Source organism: Notolepis coatsorum, assembly GCF_963971535.1.
Source record: "Notolepis coatsorum genome assembly, chromosome: 5".
Classification (NCBI taxonomy): Eukaryota; Metazoa; Chordata; class Actinopteri; order Aulopiformes; family Paralepididae; genus Notolepis; species Notolepis coatsorum.
In genome coordinates, this window is record NC_140169.1 from 207,392,780 (window position 1) to 207,408,160 (window position 15,381).

At 47.1% G+C, this 15,381-nt stretch overlaps 1 protein-coding gene across 1 annotated transcript in view; it reads right to left on the reverse strand.

The window, feature by feature from the left end:
- The window catches only part of umps (uridine monophosphate synthetase), a 118,130-nt gene extending 113,580 nt beyond the window's left edge, over positions 1-4,550 (reverse strand). Inside the window, exon 1 of the mRNA XM_084315036.1 lies at positions 4,321-4,550. Within this exon, the coding sequence (XP_084171162.1) occupies positions 4,321-4,470 (150 nt within the window). The 5' untranslated portion in view covers positions 4,471-4,550. The remainder of the gene's footprint in view (positions 1-4,320) is intronic.
- Between the last annotated feature and the right edge of the window lie 10,831 nt (positions 4,551-15,381).

A 15,381-nucleotide genomic window follows, 5' to 3' on the forward strand; every position in this document is an offset into this window, starting at 1 on the left:
CTTGAGTGCTTCGGGCGGCATGCTGTAGGGGGGAAGGGCCTGCTCTTGGATGGGCCCTGTCCGAATACGCTGGCGATGTGGGGGGTGGTGTCACTAGTGACCGCCTGGTGGGGTCTCGATGCTGCGGCGTTGTTGGCCTCTCCAGGCGCCCTTTTCCGGGGGGGGGGGGGGTCCAGTCCCTTCCTGGGTCTGGGTCCTCCTTCGTGCTCCGCTGCTACGGCCTTGCCACGGGGTTGGGCTTTTGCTCTTGACCCAGTGATGTTAGGGGTTGTAACGGGGGTTTGTTCCTTCCGTTCGTTCCCTAGTGGCATGTGGGTTGCGCGTTTGTGTAGTCGTGGGTAAGTCCCACGGTCTGCTCACCCTGTGCGTTGAGTTGCTAATCTCCTCTTCGCACAGTCGGATCCGATACCCTCCCATCCTCCATTAGGGGGGTCCGGGGGCTCGGGTCCTCCCCGGGTCTGATGGTTGTGGGTAGGGCTGTCTTAAATACTTCGAAGCTTTGTTCGATGGCACAAGCTTCGAACATAAAAAAGAAATCTAAGTTTAAAAAAATTATAAAATTAAATGTTTTACTAAAGTAAGCGGCACCTCGACTACACCTCTCTACAACAAGCACATGGTGGAGATTATCTGTGTTGAAAACAACAAGGACATGTGCAGCAGACATGTCGACGAAGAAGTCATCAGACGTGTGGTTACACTTTAAAATATGCAAAGACAATGCCCAAAAAGCCGAGTGCCAGATATGCCAGAAGAAAATGGCATATCACAACTCTACAACAACTTTGTCAAATCACCTAAAAAACGTAAGTATCGTTGTACACGACGGCAATGCCACACAAAATATGAATAAGGCTATGCATATGCCGCTATGACTAATGTGTTACCAAGTTGGATCATTTAATTGTAATCATCTGCTTTTGTAGGAGCATTGTCTGATATAATTATAAATTAAATATAATATAATTGTTTGCTTGATAGACGAAGGTTGCAACATAATTATGTAATGTCATGTCGTTGGCTGTGAGAGCAGCCCCACTGCACCCAGGCAGCGCAGCAGAGTGAAACCTTGTTGGCTGCGTCACAGTCACGAAAGGGGCTACTTAATTAATTAATTAATCCAATCCACTTTATTTATAGAGCACATTTAAAAACAACAAAGTTTACCAAGGTGCTGTACAAGTCCCACAACATAAGATAAAAAAATAATAATAATAATAAAATAAAAACAAATATTATAATTAATATTTTTTCTCTTTTTTTTCTCTCGAAGCTTCGAATTAAAATCGAAGCTCGGCCCCGAAGCTTCAATTGCCAAAAAAAGCTTCGAAGGTCAGCCCTAGTTGTGGGGGACCTCAGCGGGTACATTTGTCGAGCTCTCGCTCTGCTTAGCTCCTGTATTACAGTATGACGCAGAGCGGAGCTATACGATATATAACGTACGGTTATGTATATAACCATAGTTATACGAGTATAGTGACGCTCTGCGTCAAACTCACTGAGTGAGGACCCTGTGGTCTTGCCTTTGTGGTGAAAGACTTGGGAAGGAGCTGTTAGTATGGCCACACCCCTGCTTATGTAGAGGAGCGGATGGGGGTGTGGCCAGACAGATGATGTGTGTAAAGGTGCATGTGAAAATGTGTTCAGTGCTAATACTAGGGCTGGGCGATATGACGATATTATATAAATATCGGGTACAGTTCATTAACGATACACTTTTTTAACGTATCGTGGATATCGTGATGTTTTGCCCAAGAGGATTGTGTCGCGTCAATCTGGTCCACCCCGTTCAAACTTTTGAACAACGCCGCTCCCGCACACACACTACTGCATCAAAGTTAGTTAGTACTTATGATTAACAAAGGCATTCGTTTTGTGGCATCAACATTATATAGTTACACGTTATATAGTTACACATCAGCGTATTTACCCAAACATAGCAACGTCCTATGACGACATAGATAGCAAGCGTTACTGTTCATATCTCAGTCCGTGCCGAGTTGTGCGTGCCCATTCTGCGGTCTGTTAATAAAGTTTTCAATCAGACAGATGTATGGAAAGGCTTTTATTATAACATTTGTTGCAGTAAAATCATTATGCCTCGTTGTCATGCTGCGGTGCGCTAGTAATCACTCGTCGGCTGCGGTGAGCTGTTGTTGTTGTCGTTGAGCTGAGCTCTCGTTAAAATCAAGGAGGGCATTCAGGAAGTAAAAAAAGAATAGCGCTGCTTGCCGATTGGTGCTAAGAACAGCAGGGCGGGTACAAGCGAATGATTGAATGAATGAAAACGTTATTAACGATTGCAGAATGGGTACAATACAGTACAGCTCAATACAACAACAGTGGACTGACTGGAGGATGAAGACCAGAAAAAGACTTTCGGCTTTTTTACATAAGGGTCCTCCATTTTCAATTCATCAAAACATTTAGAGACATACAAATATACAGTAGTTTCATAAAAATGCTAAAATCCTATTGATTGATTTAAAACTTTATTAACATATTGCAGAATGGGTACAGTACAGCTCAATACATACAATTGTTAAGGGGATGCAGACCAGCGAAAGACTTTCGTCTTGTTTACATCAGGGTCCCCCATTTTCAATTCATCATATTTCATATCTAAATCATATAATATCTCATTGCTAAATATATGCAATATATAATCTAATAATCCAATAATCTAAATCTAATATATAATATAAAAATGCTAAATGCATGGGTATTTTATTTTGTCTTTAATGTTAGCTTGCAAACTCAAATACTGTCTTGGTAAGCCTCATAATGAATTGTTTGGGGAAAAAAAGAAAAACATCGTGATGCGTATCGTGTATCGCCGAAAGGTCAGAAAATATCGTGATATCATATTTAGGCCATATCGCCCAGCCCTAGCTAATACTGATATGGAAGAGTATTACAGTATGACGCAGAGTCACTATACTCATAACTATGGTTATACATAACCGTACGTTCTCAAAAGGTGGGTCAAAGGTCATTAAAAGGAGTCCCAGGGGTTTCCATGACAAAATGAAGAACTTCAATGAAATAAAGCCAAAGTTTATCTCACAAAAAGGAATATGCAGTGAATAATAGTGACCGTTTTCTCTCTCTCGCTCCAGCTTCCGCCTCTGGCAAAGAGAACAGTCTGTCTTGTATGACAACATATCTAGCAAATGAAGGTATGAATTGAAAATGGGGGACCCTGATGTAAACAAGATAAACGTCTTTCTCTGGTCTGCATCCCCTTAACAATTGTGTGTATTGAGCCGTACTGTATTGTACCCATTCTGCAATCTGTTAAATAAAGTGTTCATTCATTCAGGTCACTGTGTCAGAATGGTTGCCTGAGTGTCAACGTAGTAAGAGTTATGTAATAAGAGGCCTTGGAAGAGGTGAGAGGAATCCCAGAGTTAGAAAACTACTCAAGTACTGTAACACACTGTTACTTAAGTAAATTGTTGAGGTACTTGTAATGATTTTAATTTTAGGAAAGTTAACTTTTTTTTTAACTACTACATTTATCTGAACCCATCTAGTTACTAGTTACTTTTAAGAAAAATGTTGCATAGAACAGTGGTTCTCAAAGTGGTCCCAGGGGTCCTTGAGAGGGTCCCAAGGGGTCCCCAGCTAAATTAGTAATTGTACTACTATTTTATTCACTAGAAGTAGAACAATGAGAGAGAATACAAGAATAATGTCTATTCTGATTATAGGTTTCACACTCTCCACTTACATACATTAAAGACTATGGGATCCTGGACCAAATCACATCTTAAAAACAATGATATTCTCAGCTAGGGGTCCCTGATGTGTCAAACACATTCAATATACAAATACTTATATACTGTATTATTATTTTACTTTTGAACAGAGGCCCTTTACTTTCAGCATCACATTACTATTGTGAGGTTTTTTACTTTTACTTAAAGGAAAACTCCAACCTTTTGGGAAATGATTTGCCATCTACCCTGGAGTTAGACAAGAAGATACATACCTGTTTTCTTCTCTGTGCATACAGTAGGAGTAGGAAGACGTGCACCGTTAGCCTAGCTTAGCGTCAGTCACTGGAAGTAGGTTCCTCCATTAGCCTAGTTCCCAACGTCTTCCTACTCCTACTGCATGCACAGAGAAGAAAAAGGTATGCATCTTCTTGTCTAACTCCAGGGTAGATAGCAAATAAGCTAATTTCCCAAAATGTTGGAGTTTTCCTTTAAGTGAATGAACTGTCAGTGCTAACGTTTAGCAGTTAGCAAACATGAGCTGACGTTGTGCTTTTGAGTGTCAACCCTGGAATCCACATGGACGACAACACGTGTTTACCTGGTTCATGAGAGACGGGTGGGACACCAGGACTCTGAGGTCGATGTAAATCGGGGTAATCATTCCACTTTTCAACTTGTACTCCCCGAATTTCACCCCGTCGACGTCGTGGAGCTTCAGAATCAAACTATCCACGCAAACGTTCTCCATCTTTTTTTTCTTCCAACGCGAATCTAGACACCAGAGAAAGAGCAGAACCTTACTTCTTATGTGAAGTGGAGTCACGTTGGTTTTCCTTTCCCCACTGATCGAAAAACTATCACTTCCGCATGTAAGCGCCGCGCGCAAGGAGTCGTGGGAGTTGTAGTCACATCATGCCACATTTGGTCAGACAACCCTGCTACAACAAACAAAGTAGTATCTGTTCATCATTTTTGTTGTAGTCTTCCCAACAAAAAAAAGTCTCAAAGATTAAGTTAAAACATTTACCTTTATTGGTTGTGACAGTATAATAATTAAATATACATCTGTCAAATATTATGAACCTACACAATACGGCGTGGCTGTATTCTAATTTAGTGTATACCCTACTTACAATCCTGCACAATTGTATACAGTCCTGTCCTATATTTTATTCTATTGTATTTCTATTCTAATAAGTTTATATATTCCATTTTATTTTATTCTACTTTAATTGTCTGTTAATGTTGATGCACCAAATGACCAAGACAAATTCCTTGTATCTGCAAGCTTATTTGGCAATAAAGAAATTTCTGATTTCTGATTCTCTAATACTTGTAGTTTTGATTTTCAATGGGTGGCTACAATGGAGGAAAATCACAGGTGGAACCCAAGGAATCTATAAAAGAAGGAAGGGTCATTACGTCAGAATACCAGCGTGCTATGCTCTGCTTGGTGTCAGACGTTAGTGTCAGTTCTATTGAAGCCTATATTAAAATATACTGCTATCTGAAGAAATGTACATCAACCAATATATAAAACGTTAGCTAGTTAACAATGCAACAAATTGCTGATGATTCTGACATTCGATGTAATAACCTGTTTAAATGACGATGAGTTGACAATCCCATTCAACTCAATGTCAGCCGAACTGAACGTTTCCACACTTGGCACCAATGTGCGTTCACACACTATACAGTGACTGATGACCCTTCCTTATTTTATAGTTTCCTTGGTGGAACCTCACTCCCTAGGTCTTAGCTTTAGTTAACCCTTTAGTGAGTTAACCCTGGCCAGTGCAATTCACAACCTACTGTTTACGCAAGTGGTAGAAGTTATAGGCCTACCTGGGCAAAGATAAGGCCTATTACCTAAAGACACTTTCCATTGTACTAGGCGGCAAGACTCGTTCTTGGTTGTTCATATAGGACTAGTGTTGTTCAAATGCATGAACGTCTTAGTTGGCGGAGTGTTGAGAAAAGACTTTCTGCCAACCTTTTAATTTGTTTTCATAAAGTGATCACAACCCACAGTCCTAAATATATCACAGATAAAATAATTTACAGCTCAAATGTGCACATGCATTTTACCAGAGGGGCAAGTAGAGGGCAGATTATTCTACCTCATGCAAATACGAACAGTATGCAAAGAACAGTTTTATATAGGGCTATCAGGGCATGGAATTATCTTCCAAGTGACATACGTGACATAAGAGGGAGCAATTAGGGGTTAAGTGTCTTGCTCAAGGACACTTCGACACGGGAAGCAAACCTTCCAATTACCAGACGACCGCTCTACCTCCTGAGCCACCTTTTTCCAACAAACAGTCTTTGGAAAAAGGTGCAATGAATTATTTCAATGAGCTAGAAATAATCCTTGCGGCCTCGCTTCAGCCATGGCAGAAGACTATAATGTAGTCTGTAATATTATGTCAGAATTTGCACGTTTTGGACATTTGGAGCAACTTCAAACAGGAAACAGCAAGAGGTTATCGACCTGTGGAGTCACAAGACCCACTTAGTTCTGAGTAGAGTGTATTCCTCTACTTTAGTAACATGTTATGTTGTGAAGGGCCAGATTAAACCGAATATATATATTTATATATATATATATATTTAATTGTATTTGTATATTCTCTAATATTCCCTGATATCCCTTGTATATTCCTTGTACAATATGCATTGAATATCCATTCTAGCCTACTGAACATCCCATAATAGTCTCCATTCTACTATTGGTCGAGACCTTGGTGCCAGGCTGCCATACCCCTCAGACCCAGTTCAAACGTACCGCTCGACATGTACGAACAAGTCCTAGTTCCGCGTAGGAATCTGGCTACCGCACCACTAATGGGACTATTTGTTCATAGTGCGTATATATACTGCGCTACTAAAGTAGGACTTTCTTTTCAGTCCAGTTTCTTACCCTCCAATAGAGTCACAGACGTAAAGCCTCCCCGCGATGCCACGTGTGGGAGTAAGGCCAAGTTCGGCCTACCATCGGTATTGAGACATCGTGTATATTAATATTTGAATAGTCATATTTGGCACTATATCGTCGAGTTGGACGTAGTCTATTAAGCTAATAATAGTCTGTTAATATATAGTGCTTCGTGCGGTGAGAATACTACCATAGTCAGTACCCCATCGTTTCGGGCAGAGAACTGGCTGCTTACCCAGGGTGGTTGACCCTATGTGAAGCTGCACCCGAGGAGCCCCAGAGCCGACGAGCGAGTGGACCTGTATACCGGATTATTCTACCGACGACAGCCCGCCTTCCCAGGCACGGATTATGCTTTGGATACTTTGATTATTCTATGGATAAAGACCCCCGACACTACCGTGTGTTGGAACCCCCCCCCCTGGAGAGGACGCAAGGTGAGGAGACGCTCTGCAAGACGAGGTCTCTCCACATCTCTCCCCCGTGGACCGGAGAGAGCCGGCCCACAAAGAGTCCACCTGCTTTCATCTGTGGTCCAAGGATCGCCGGCGCATTGAACGGCACTACAGTGGGTTCTCCTGGGATACCCTTGGCCGGACGAGGCAGCTGGATTCTACCCCCCCCCCCCTCCTACTCCTGTCGGCTTACAAGCGACCGGATTAACCCCCTCTAGTGTATCCAGCCTATAATCATTAAAGTATCATTGCTGTTATTCCTTAACTATTCCAGGTCGTATATTTACCACCTGCGCCTTCAGAGATTGGACATTATCTATTGATATACCGACGAATACTCCTTGCCATAAAAGTGCATACTATTTCAATTCATAAATGTAATTAAGTGATTAAGTGTTTATTCTACACACCATCGCTGTGTAGGAAATAAAGACCTGTTTCTAATTCGTACATTTGTGTTGGATCCGTTTCATCTACGTGAGAGTGTTCATGATAATATATTTATGCCGTGTACTGGGTGGCCGAATATTAAGTACAAAGGTAGTGGTAGTAAGTATCATATCTAGTAATACAGTCAGGGAATTGTACCCCTCAGTTACATGTTATGTTAGATTGTTAAGTCTTGATGGAGGTCTGCTCTCTACGGAGTGTGTTCTTCTAGTGTAGTTATGTTATGTTAGATTGTTAGGTCTTGATGGAGGTCTGCTCTCTACGGAGTGTGTTCTTCTAGTGTAGTTATGTTATGTTAGATTGTTAGGTCTTGATGGAGGTCTGCTCTCTACAGAGTTTTTTTCTTCTAGTTCATGCTGGTTTACCCCCTTTCTGTTTTACTGCTGGGTGAGGACAGTTGTTTGGGCTCCCATTGTTGAAGGCAGAGGTTCTGTGTAGGATTGTTAGTAACTGTCTAACTGCATATATAACTGTTTACACTAGTAACTGTCTATCTGCATATATAACTGTTTCCACTAGAGGGCGCTCTAGGCGGAGACACTCAGGAGCACCACCAGGTGGCGAGTATAAATAGAGATGTCTCCTCCCACTTCTTTCTCTTCCCCCCAGCCTCTCAGTGAGAGGAGACCTGTAGTGTTACTGCTCTGCCATGTGAATAATAAACAACGCCAGTTATATAGTCGTACTGGCGAATCGCGTCCTGCTCTTCGCCATCGAGATATACCTCATCTCCAGTACCTACTGTACTTCATTAACGAAAAAACAAATGCACCCAGGATCTGACCAGGCCCCGCCCCAGTGCCGTACTATAAGGCAGCAGGCGTGGTCACCAATCGCCCTTCCTCTATTTCGTTTCCATCATGGCGGATGCTTGCACCCTGTGAACTAGCGTTATGAAAAGTATGGAGAATTGCGCAATGTTGAGTATTCGCTGGAGATTTGCCAACCCCTGGAATCTTCTCGGCATGTTCCAACGGCACGTCGGGTCTGTCCTGGTGTTCCTCGTCTCTTGGCAGCGGTTCGAGGGACAGCGTGCAGTGTTTAGCTATCGAGCTAACCCGCACCAGGTAGGCTCTGTGCCATCAGGCATTAACGCTGGTGTTAGTAATGCTGCTTGTTGTCCTGTTGGACAACCGAGTTGTGTATCGGCGGAAGGGGCAGGATGTCTGGGTGAACGTCCCTCTGAGTTGGACGTTTTCCAGGCTGCCCTGGAGCGCACTGCTAATACTAAATGCTATAATGCTGGGTCACTGTTCTAATGTTCCCCGCTGTGGGATGTCACTAGGCATGACGATGCTGGCGTTGGTGATGTTGATCTAGTTGTCCCGGGAGACAACCGAGTTGTGTATCGGCGCCAGGGGCAGGATGTCAGGGTAAACGCTGTTGTTTTCCCCGTTACCCTGGAGCGCGCGGCTAACGCTATGCTATGCTGGGCTACTGTTTCTGTTTGTCTCCCCGCTGCGGGATGTATGTCTACAGTCTTCCCTTCTCTTAACCATTCATGCTGACGGTCAATCAGTGTCAATGTGGGAGTATTGCGGGGGGCTTTGTTTACCTTTTCATGGGTGAATGGGCTGAGGTCTAGGGCTGGTGTGTTGTTTGTGAATATATGAATGATATGCGGGACTGGTTCTTTGGTCTGCATCCCCTTAACGTGTGTGTATGGGCTAGCCCATTCTAGTTTCAAGTTCAAGTTTCTTTAATAGTTGTCATACAGAAGTACAGAATACTTTTATACAAAATGCTTCTTACTGTTACGCTCCAGAGACTGTGCTAGACAAGATAAGTATGAAATAAAATAGTATAGCATGTAAAATAGAAGTAAAAATAGAGGTCACAGTGTTCAGTATAGACATATGTACAATGTTCGATGCAGAATAGAAGTAACTGAGTTACCATACAATATACAATATACTATGCAATGTACTAATATACAATACTATATAGTGCAAAGCAGAAATGGGATGAGGTACAATTTAGGTACAATTTACAGTAAGGTGTACGAGTTGTAGTGCAAATCCTTTACCAATAAATATAAAGTGTGTTTAGGTGATCTAAAGTGTGGAGAGTGGGTGCTGCATTGTGTTGTTTGTTTAAAGTGAGTGTGTGCGTGTGGATGTGTGTGCTGTGTGCATTTGACGGTTGTTGCATAGTGTTTATTGTTCGTTGAGCAGCCTGATGGCCTGGGGATAGAAGCTTCTTCTGAGTCTTTCTGTGCTCGCCTTGAGACTCCGGTATCGCTTGCCTGACCGCAGCAGTTCAAAGAGGCAGTTGTTTGGGTGGCTGGAGTCCTTGATGATTCTCTTAGCCTTACCCCTGCACCGCTTGTTGTAAATGTTCTGGAGGGTGGGAAGCCCCCCTCCAATTGTGCGTTCGGCTGAACGTGTCACTCTCTGTAGTCTGCTTCGGTCTTATGCAGTGCTATTCCCAAACCAGGAGGTGATGTTGCCAGTCAGGATGCTCTCTATTGTACATGAGTAGAAGTTCTTAAGGATCTTCTGACTGACTTGGAACTTCCTTAGGCGCCTGAGGAAGTAGAGGCGTTGTCGTGCCTTCTTCACAACACTGTCAATGTGTGTGGTCCATGTCAAGTCCTCGGATATGTGGGCTCCGAGGTACTTAAAACTGTTCACTCTCTCAACCGGTGCCCCGTCAATGCTGAGGGGGCTGTAGTCCCTGACCCCCGACCTCCTAAAGTCCACAATCATCTCCTTTGTTTTGCTGACATTCAGGGAGGGCCTGGCACCATCCCGCCAGGCCCTCTCGTCGTTTGCAGAGATCAGGCCCACCACTACTGTGTCGTCAGCAAATTTGATGATTGTGTTGTTACTCCACTGAGCCACACAGTCATGTCTGTACAGGGAGTAGAGGAGGGGACTCAGAACACAGCCCTGGGGGGCCCCTATGTTGAGGGTGATGGATGAGGAGGTGCAGTTGCCTGCTCTCACCACCTGGGGTCTGCCCGTCAGGAAGTCCAAGACCCACTGGCAGAGGTCATAGTTCAAGCCCAGGTCCCTGAGCTTGGCTATGAGTTTGGAGGGGACTATGGTATTGAATGCCGAGCTGTAGTCGATGAATAGCATTCTCACATAGTTCCCCTTCCTCTTGTCCAGGTGTGATGCTGCTGTGTGCAGCACATGGGCTATGGCATCCTCCGTGGACCTGTTGGGGCGGTATGCAAATTGCAGGGGGTCCAGGTTGATGGGGAGGGAGGAGCAGATGTAGCCCTTTACTAGCTTCTCAAAGCACTTTATGGCTATGGAGGTGAGAGCTACAGGGCGGTAGTCGTTGAGGCAAGCAGGCTTGGATTTTTTAGGTACAGGGATGATAGTGGACTTCTTCAGGCAGGTGGGGATGACAGCCTGTTCTAAGGACAGGTTAAATATGTCAGTGAATACCGGGGCCAGTTGGTCGGCACAGACTTTTAGGACGCGGCCGGGGATGCCGTCCGGTCCTGCTGCCTTCCTGATATTCACTTTTTTAAAGGTCCACCTCACCTCATGCTCTGTTACCCTGAACACTGAGTCTCCATCAGCAGACCCCCCCCCCCCCCCCCCCCCCCCATTGCCGTGGCTTGTAGGCTGGTGTTGTTATTACCAGCCTCAAACCTCGCATAGAAGGTATTGAGATAATTTGCTAAGGAGATGTCACTGTTCAGTTTGAGGGAGGTGCCTTTGTAGTCTGTCATCGTTTTGAGGCCCTGCCACATAGCTCTGGAGTCAGCCTGTTCAAACTGAAGTTCAATTTTATCCCTGTAGCGCCGTTTTGCCTCTATTACTGTCCTCCTTACGTTGTATCGCGCCACCTTGTGGTCATTCATGTTACCTGCCACCAGGCCGGCGTTGTATGCTGTGGTGCGTGCTTTCAGAGCTTCACGGACGGATTTGTCTACCCAGGGCTTTTGATTTGGGTAAACTTTAATTATGGTAGTGGGGATTGTTTCTTCCACCAAAGTACGAACAAAGTCCAGCACTGTCTCCGTGTCATTAATGTTATCTGTGTTGTCACGGAACACGCTCCAGTCTGTGCACTCAAGCGCAGCCTGTAGCGTCTCCCCTGACTCCACATCCCATTTCTGCACCTCTCGCGAGACTACCGGAGTGCTCTTGATTATTTGTTTATATTTTGGTGAAAGAAAGATGGCATGATCAGATTTTCCGAAGCCACTAGCAGAATGAGCCTTGTACCCACCCTTGAATTGCGAGTAACAGTGGTCTAAAATGTTACCGCCTCTGGTGTTACAAGTCACATGCTGATAGAAGTCCGGCAATACCTTTCTCAGATTGGCGCTATTGAAATCACCCACAACCACAATAGCAGCGTCAAGGTTCGCTGACTGGAGTTTGTTTACCTCGTCATGGAGCCTGGAGAGCGCGTCACCAGTGTTTGCTTGCGGTGGAATATACACTCCGACCAGGATGATCGACGTTAGCTCCCTCGGGAGGAAGAAAGGTCGACACTTGATGGATATATATTCCAGGTTGGGGGAGCAGTGGTTCGAAAGTTCCTTCACGTTGGCTGGATCGCTCCAATTGTTGTTCAACATGAAGGCTATTCCACCTCCACGCTGTTTGCCGGATTCTACTGTTCTATCCTTGCGGTGAATGAAGAAGTGTTCTACAGTATATTGGTGGTGTTTAGTTCATTTATTCATTAACCCCTTCATGGTGCACATCACAGTGGAGGTTACTGGTTGTAACCACCACTGGTGCTCCATGTTTAGCATCAGTCCTTTGCCTCTGGCATGTTGAAACAGTGCCCCGCCCAGCCGACGCCATGAGGTGGGTCGGCCCGGCGAGTGGCTGGTGGGCTGTGTTAAGCCTGTACCGCCACGGTATGGAATTGGCAGCGATTAGTAACTTTGTTCGACTTGCTGTTTTTTCTGTCAAAAATTGTGTCTGGTGGCGGGGCCATGAGGGCCAGCCGACGTCGAAACATCGCGCGAGGTTGTTGACGTTATTAGCTTTGACCTAGCCGCAAGCTATAACCACAGGAAGGTTCCCTCCTCAGGGCTCCCCTCTCCGCAGAGGATCTTGGTCTTCCGCTGGAGCGCGGGCGGTATTTGTCCTAGGCCCCACACCGCCTCACGCCGCGCAGCCAGAGGTGAGAGCACGGCCTCGTCAGCGACTATGGCGAGGCCCTCGACAGGCGGCCATGTTTCCCCCGCCAGAGGTATCCTGGGCGTTGAGTCAACGGTTGTCCACAAGGCCAACAGCCTTGGCGGCCGAGGGATCGGCCATGTTGGATGAGCTCGGCTTGGAATATACAAGCCGTCGCCGTCCTGCCGCGAGCATCCCGCTCTCCGATCACTCCCTCCCCCAACACCAGCGGAAAAGGGGTTCTGATTTGTTTCCTTTGGCTGCGGGCCGCGAGCCTTCGTTGAAGTGCATGCGGCCCCACGTTTCGCTTCTCATGGGGACAGGGGCTGACACCCAGTTGATGGCTGAGCCTGGGTCTGTCCATGAGAATGTTGTGCTGTCAAGCGGCTCCCACACCATAAGCTGTGTTTGGTTGAGCCTGGTGTTACGTCTGTCAACTACAAGTGTTGTCAGCAGGGGGGCTCGAAAAAATGTTGAGGCACACCGTGCAGGCTTCCCTGACCTCGCCTTCGCCAGGCCGGGTATCATGTTGGTGCCTCCCACTTCTGAAAGATTGGCAGTGGTTTTGCAGGCGCGCGTGATTTGGGTGGTAGTAATATCACTGCAGGGCTACGGTGTGTAGGAACCCATGGGGGCCACACACCTTGCATGTCCAGCTGCATATCAACTCCTCAGCATCTTCTGGAGGGGTGTTCAGTGGGGGAGCTTTTGTCACCTAGACTGATGTCAGCTTCCCCCGTATCAAACCGGCCCTTTCTGTCGGGGTCCCCCCTTGGGTGCGATTGCCTCGTGGGTAGTGTCAGGGTCAGATGTCCCAACACGGAACGCTCTGCTCGCACGGGTCCAGGGTTGGCTACGCACAGCGGGTGGGACCGGGCCGCCTATCTACAGTTCCTAGCGGACCTGCGCCAAATGGCGGTGTCATCACATATGGCTACAGCAGTACCATATGTCGAGGTGGATGGAGAGAACGCTGAGGCGGGGACTTGTATTTACACAACCCCACCCGTTTTCGGGTTTGGTACAAACCCTATTGTCAGGGTCACCAGCAGTGACAGCTCTGGTCAATGAGATCCAATCTCTGTGGACAAAGCAAGCCATCGTCGTGGCGTTTTCCTCCCGGTGTTCTCTGGTGCCTGAGAAATCGGGAGGGGGGGGTGTCAGACCCATGCTGGACCTGTCCCATGGGAAGGTTCAGCATTTTTTGAATCGTCTCCTACCTGTTGAACACTGTCAGGTGGGGGCCTGGTTCTCCTCCATAGACCTGTAGGATGCGTATTTGCATCCCCGATCTTCCATCCTAGGGCTTACCTACGCTTCCTTTGCAGGGTTTAGCGTATGAGTACCAGAGGCTGCCGTTCGGCTTTTCTCTGGCTCCCCGCATCTTCACCAAGTGCGTGGAGGCCGCACTGGGGCCTCTGCGTCGTCAGGGGTTACGAAGTGTATTCTGCCCTGACGACGTTCTGGTCCTTGGCGGTCAAGGTGGATCGTCAGGTCTCATACCAGGCAGGTTTCCTACCAGCCTGGGGTTTGCTGTAGACTGGAAGTAGAGTACTCCTCTTCCCAGTCAACGGGTGGAGTGCTATGGGCATCCCTCTCAGAGCGTGTTGTCGACACGCTCGGGAGGTTCCGTCCTAGGACGGTTACGGCGCTGTCCGTGATACGCCTGCTCGGTATGATGGCATCTGCTCATTCCGTGGTCCCTCTTGGCCTCCTCTTCACCCCAGGAGGAGGTTACGGAGGTGGTTTTTTTCCAGTATGGAAATAGACCCGGTGAGAGGCAAGTGGAAGCGGCTAAGGTTCCTGTGTAAGTACTGGGGGACCTCGCCCCCTGGGGAGGGCCTGGGGTCCTCACCAGGGGGGTCCCCATGGGCAGTAGGCTGTCACACGTCACGTTTTTCACCGACGCCTCCCTCGCTGGAGACGCGTCAGGCCAACGCAGTAGGGGGCAGCTGGCAAGCCATGCTGCCCGGTCTGCACTACGTTCAATGTGTTGGTATTGAACGTGGTCCTTCTGGTCCTCAAACGGTGTTTGATCAGGACGGACAATACGACGTCAGCGTCGTATATCGACAGACAGGGAGGAGTACGCTCCCCCCGTCTGCACCGGGCGGCTGGCTATGGGCATTCTCCATCTGCGCAGCCTGAGGGCTCTCCACATCCCCGGCAGGGTGAATGTGGGTACAGGTGTGATGTCGCGGAGCGGTCCTCACCCTGACGGGTGGGGATTACGTCCGGACATAGTCAGGCAGGTCTGGGACCGATGCCGTGCCGCCTGGGATTCTTTCCCCCCATACATCTGTTAGGTCAGTTGTTGGGGCGGGTACGTTGAGGAGCGCAGGTCCTTGATCCTGATTGCGCCAGACCGGGGCGCAGCTGTGTGGTTCCCGGTCCTGATCCAGCTCTTGGTAGCCCCGTCGTGGCCTGTTCCTTGGTCATCGCGGGCCCTCTCTCAAGCGCACGGGTCTCTGTGTTAGTCCCTGTGCTGGGCCAGCCGCTGATGGTTTGGCTGGTGAGAGGGTGAGTCTGGAGAGGATGGATCCTTCTGCGGTTGGTACCATCCGGAACGCGCATGCTCCCTCCACTATCGCGGGTTATGCGGGTAGGTGGCGTATTTTTCAAGAGTGGTGTAAGGCCACCCTCTTGTGAAGCGTTTCCTGCTTGGCGCTCGGCGCCTTAAGCCGGTGAAACGTTCTCTGGCTCCGAGTTGGGATCTT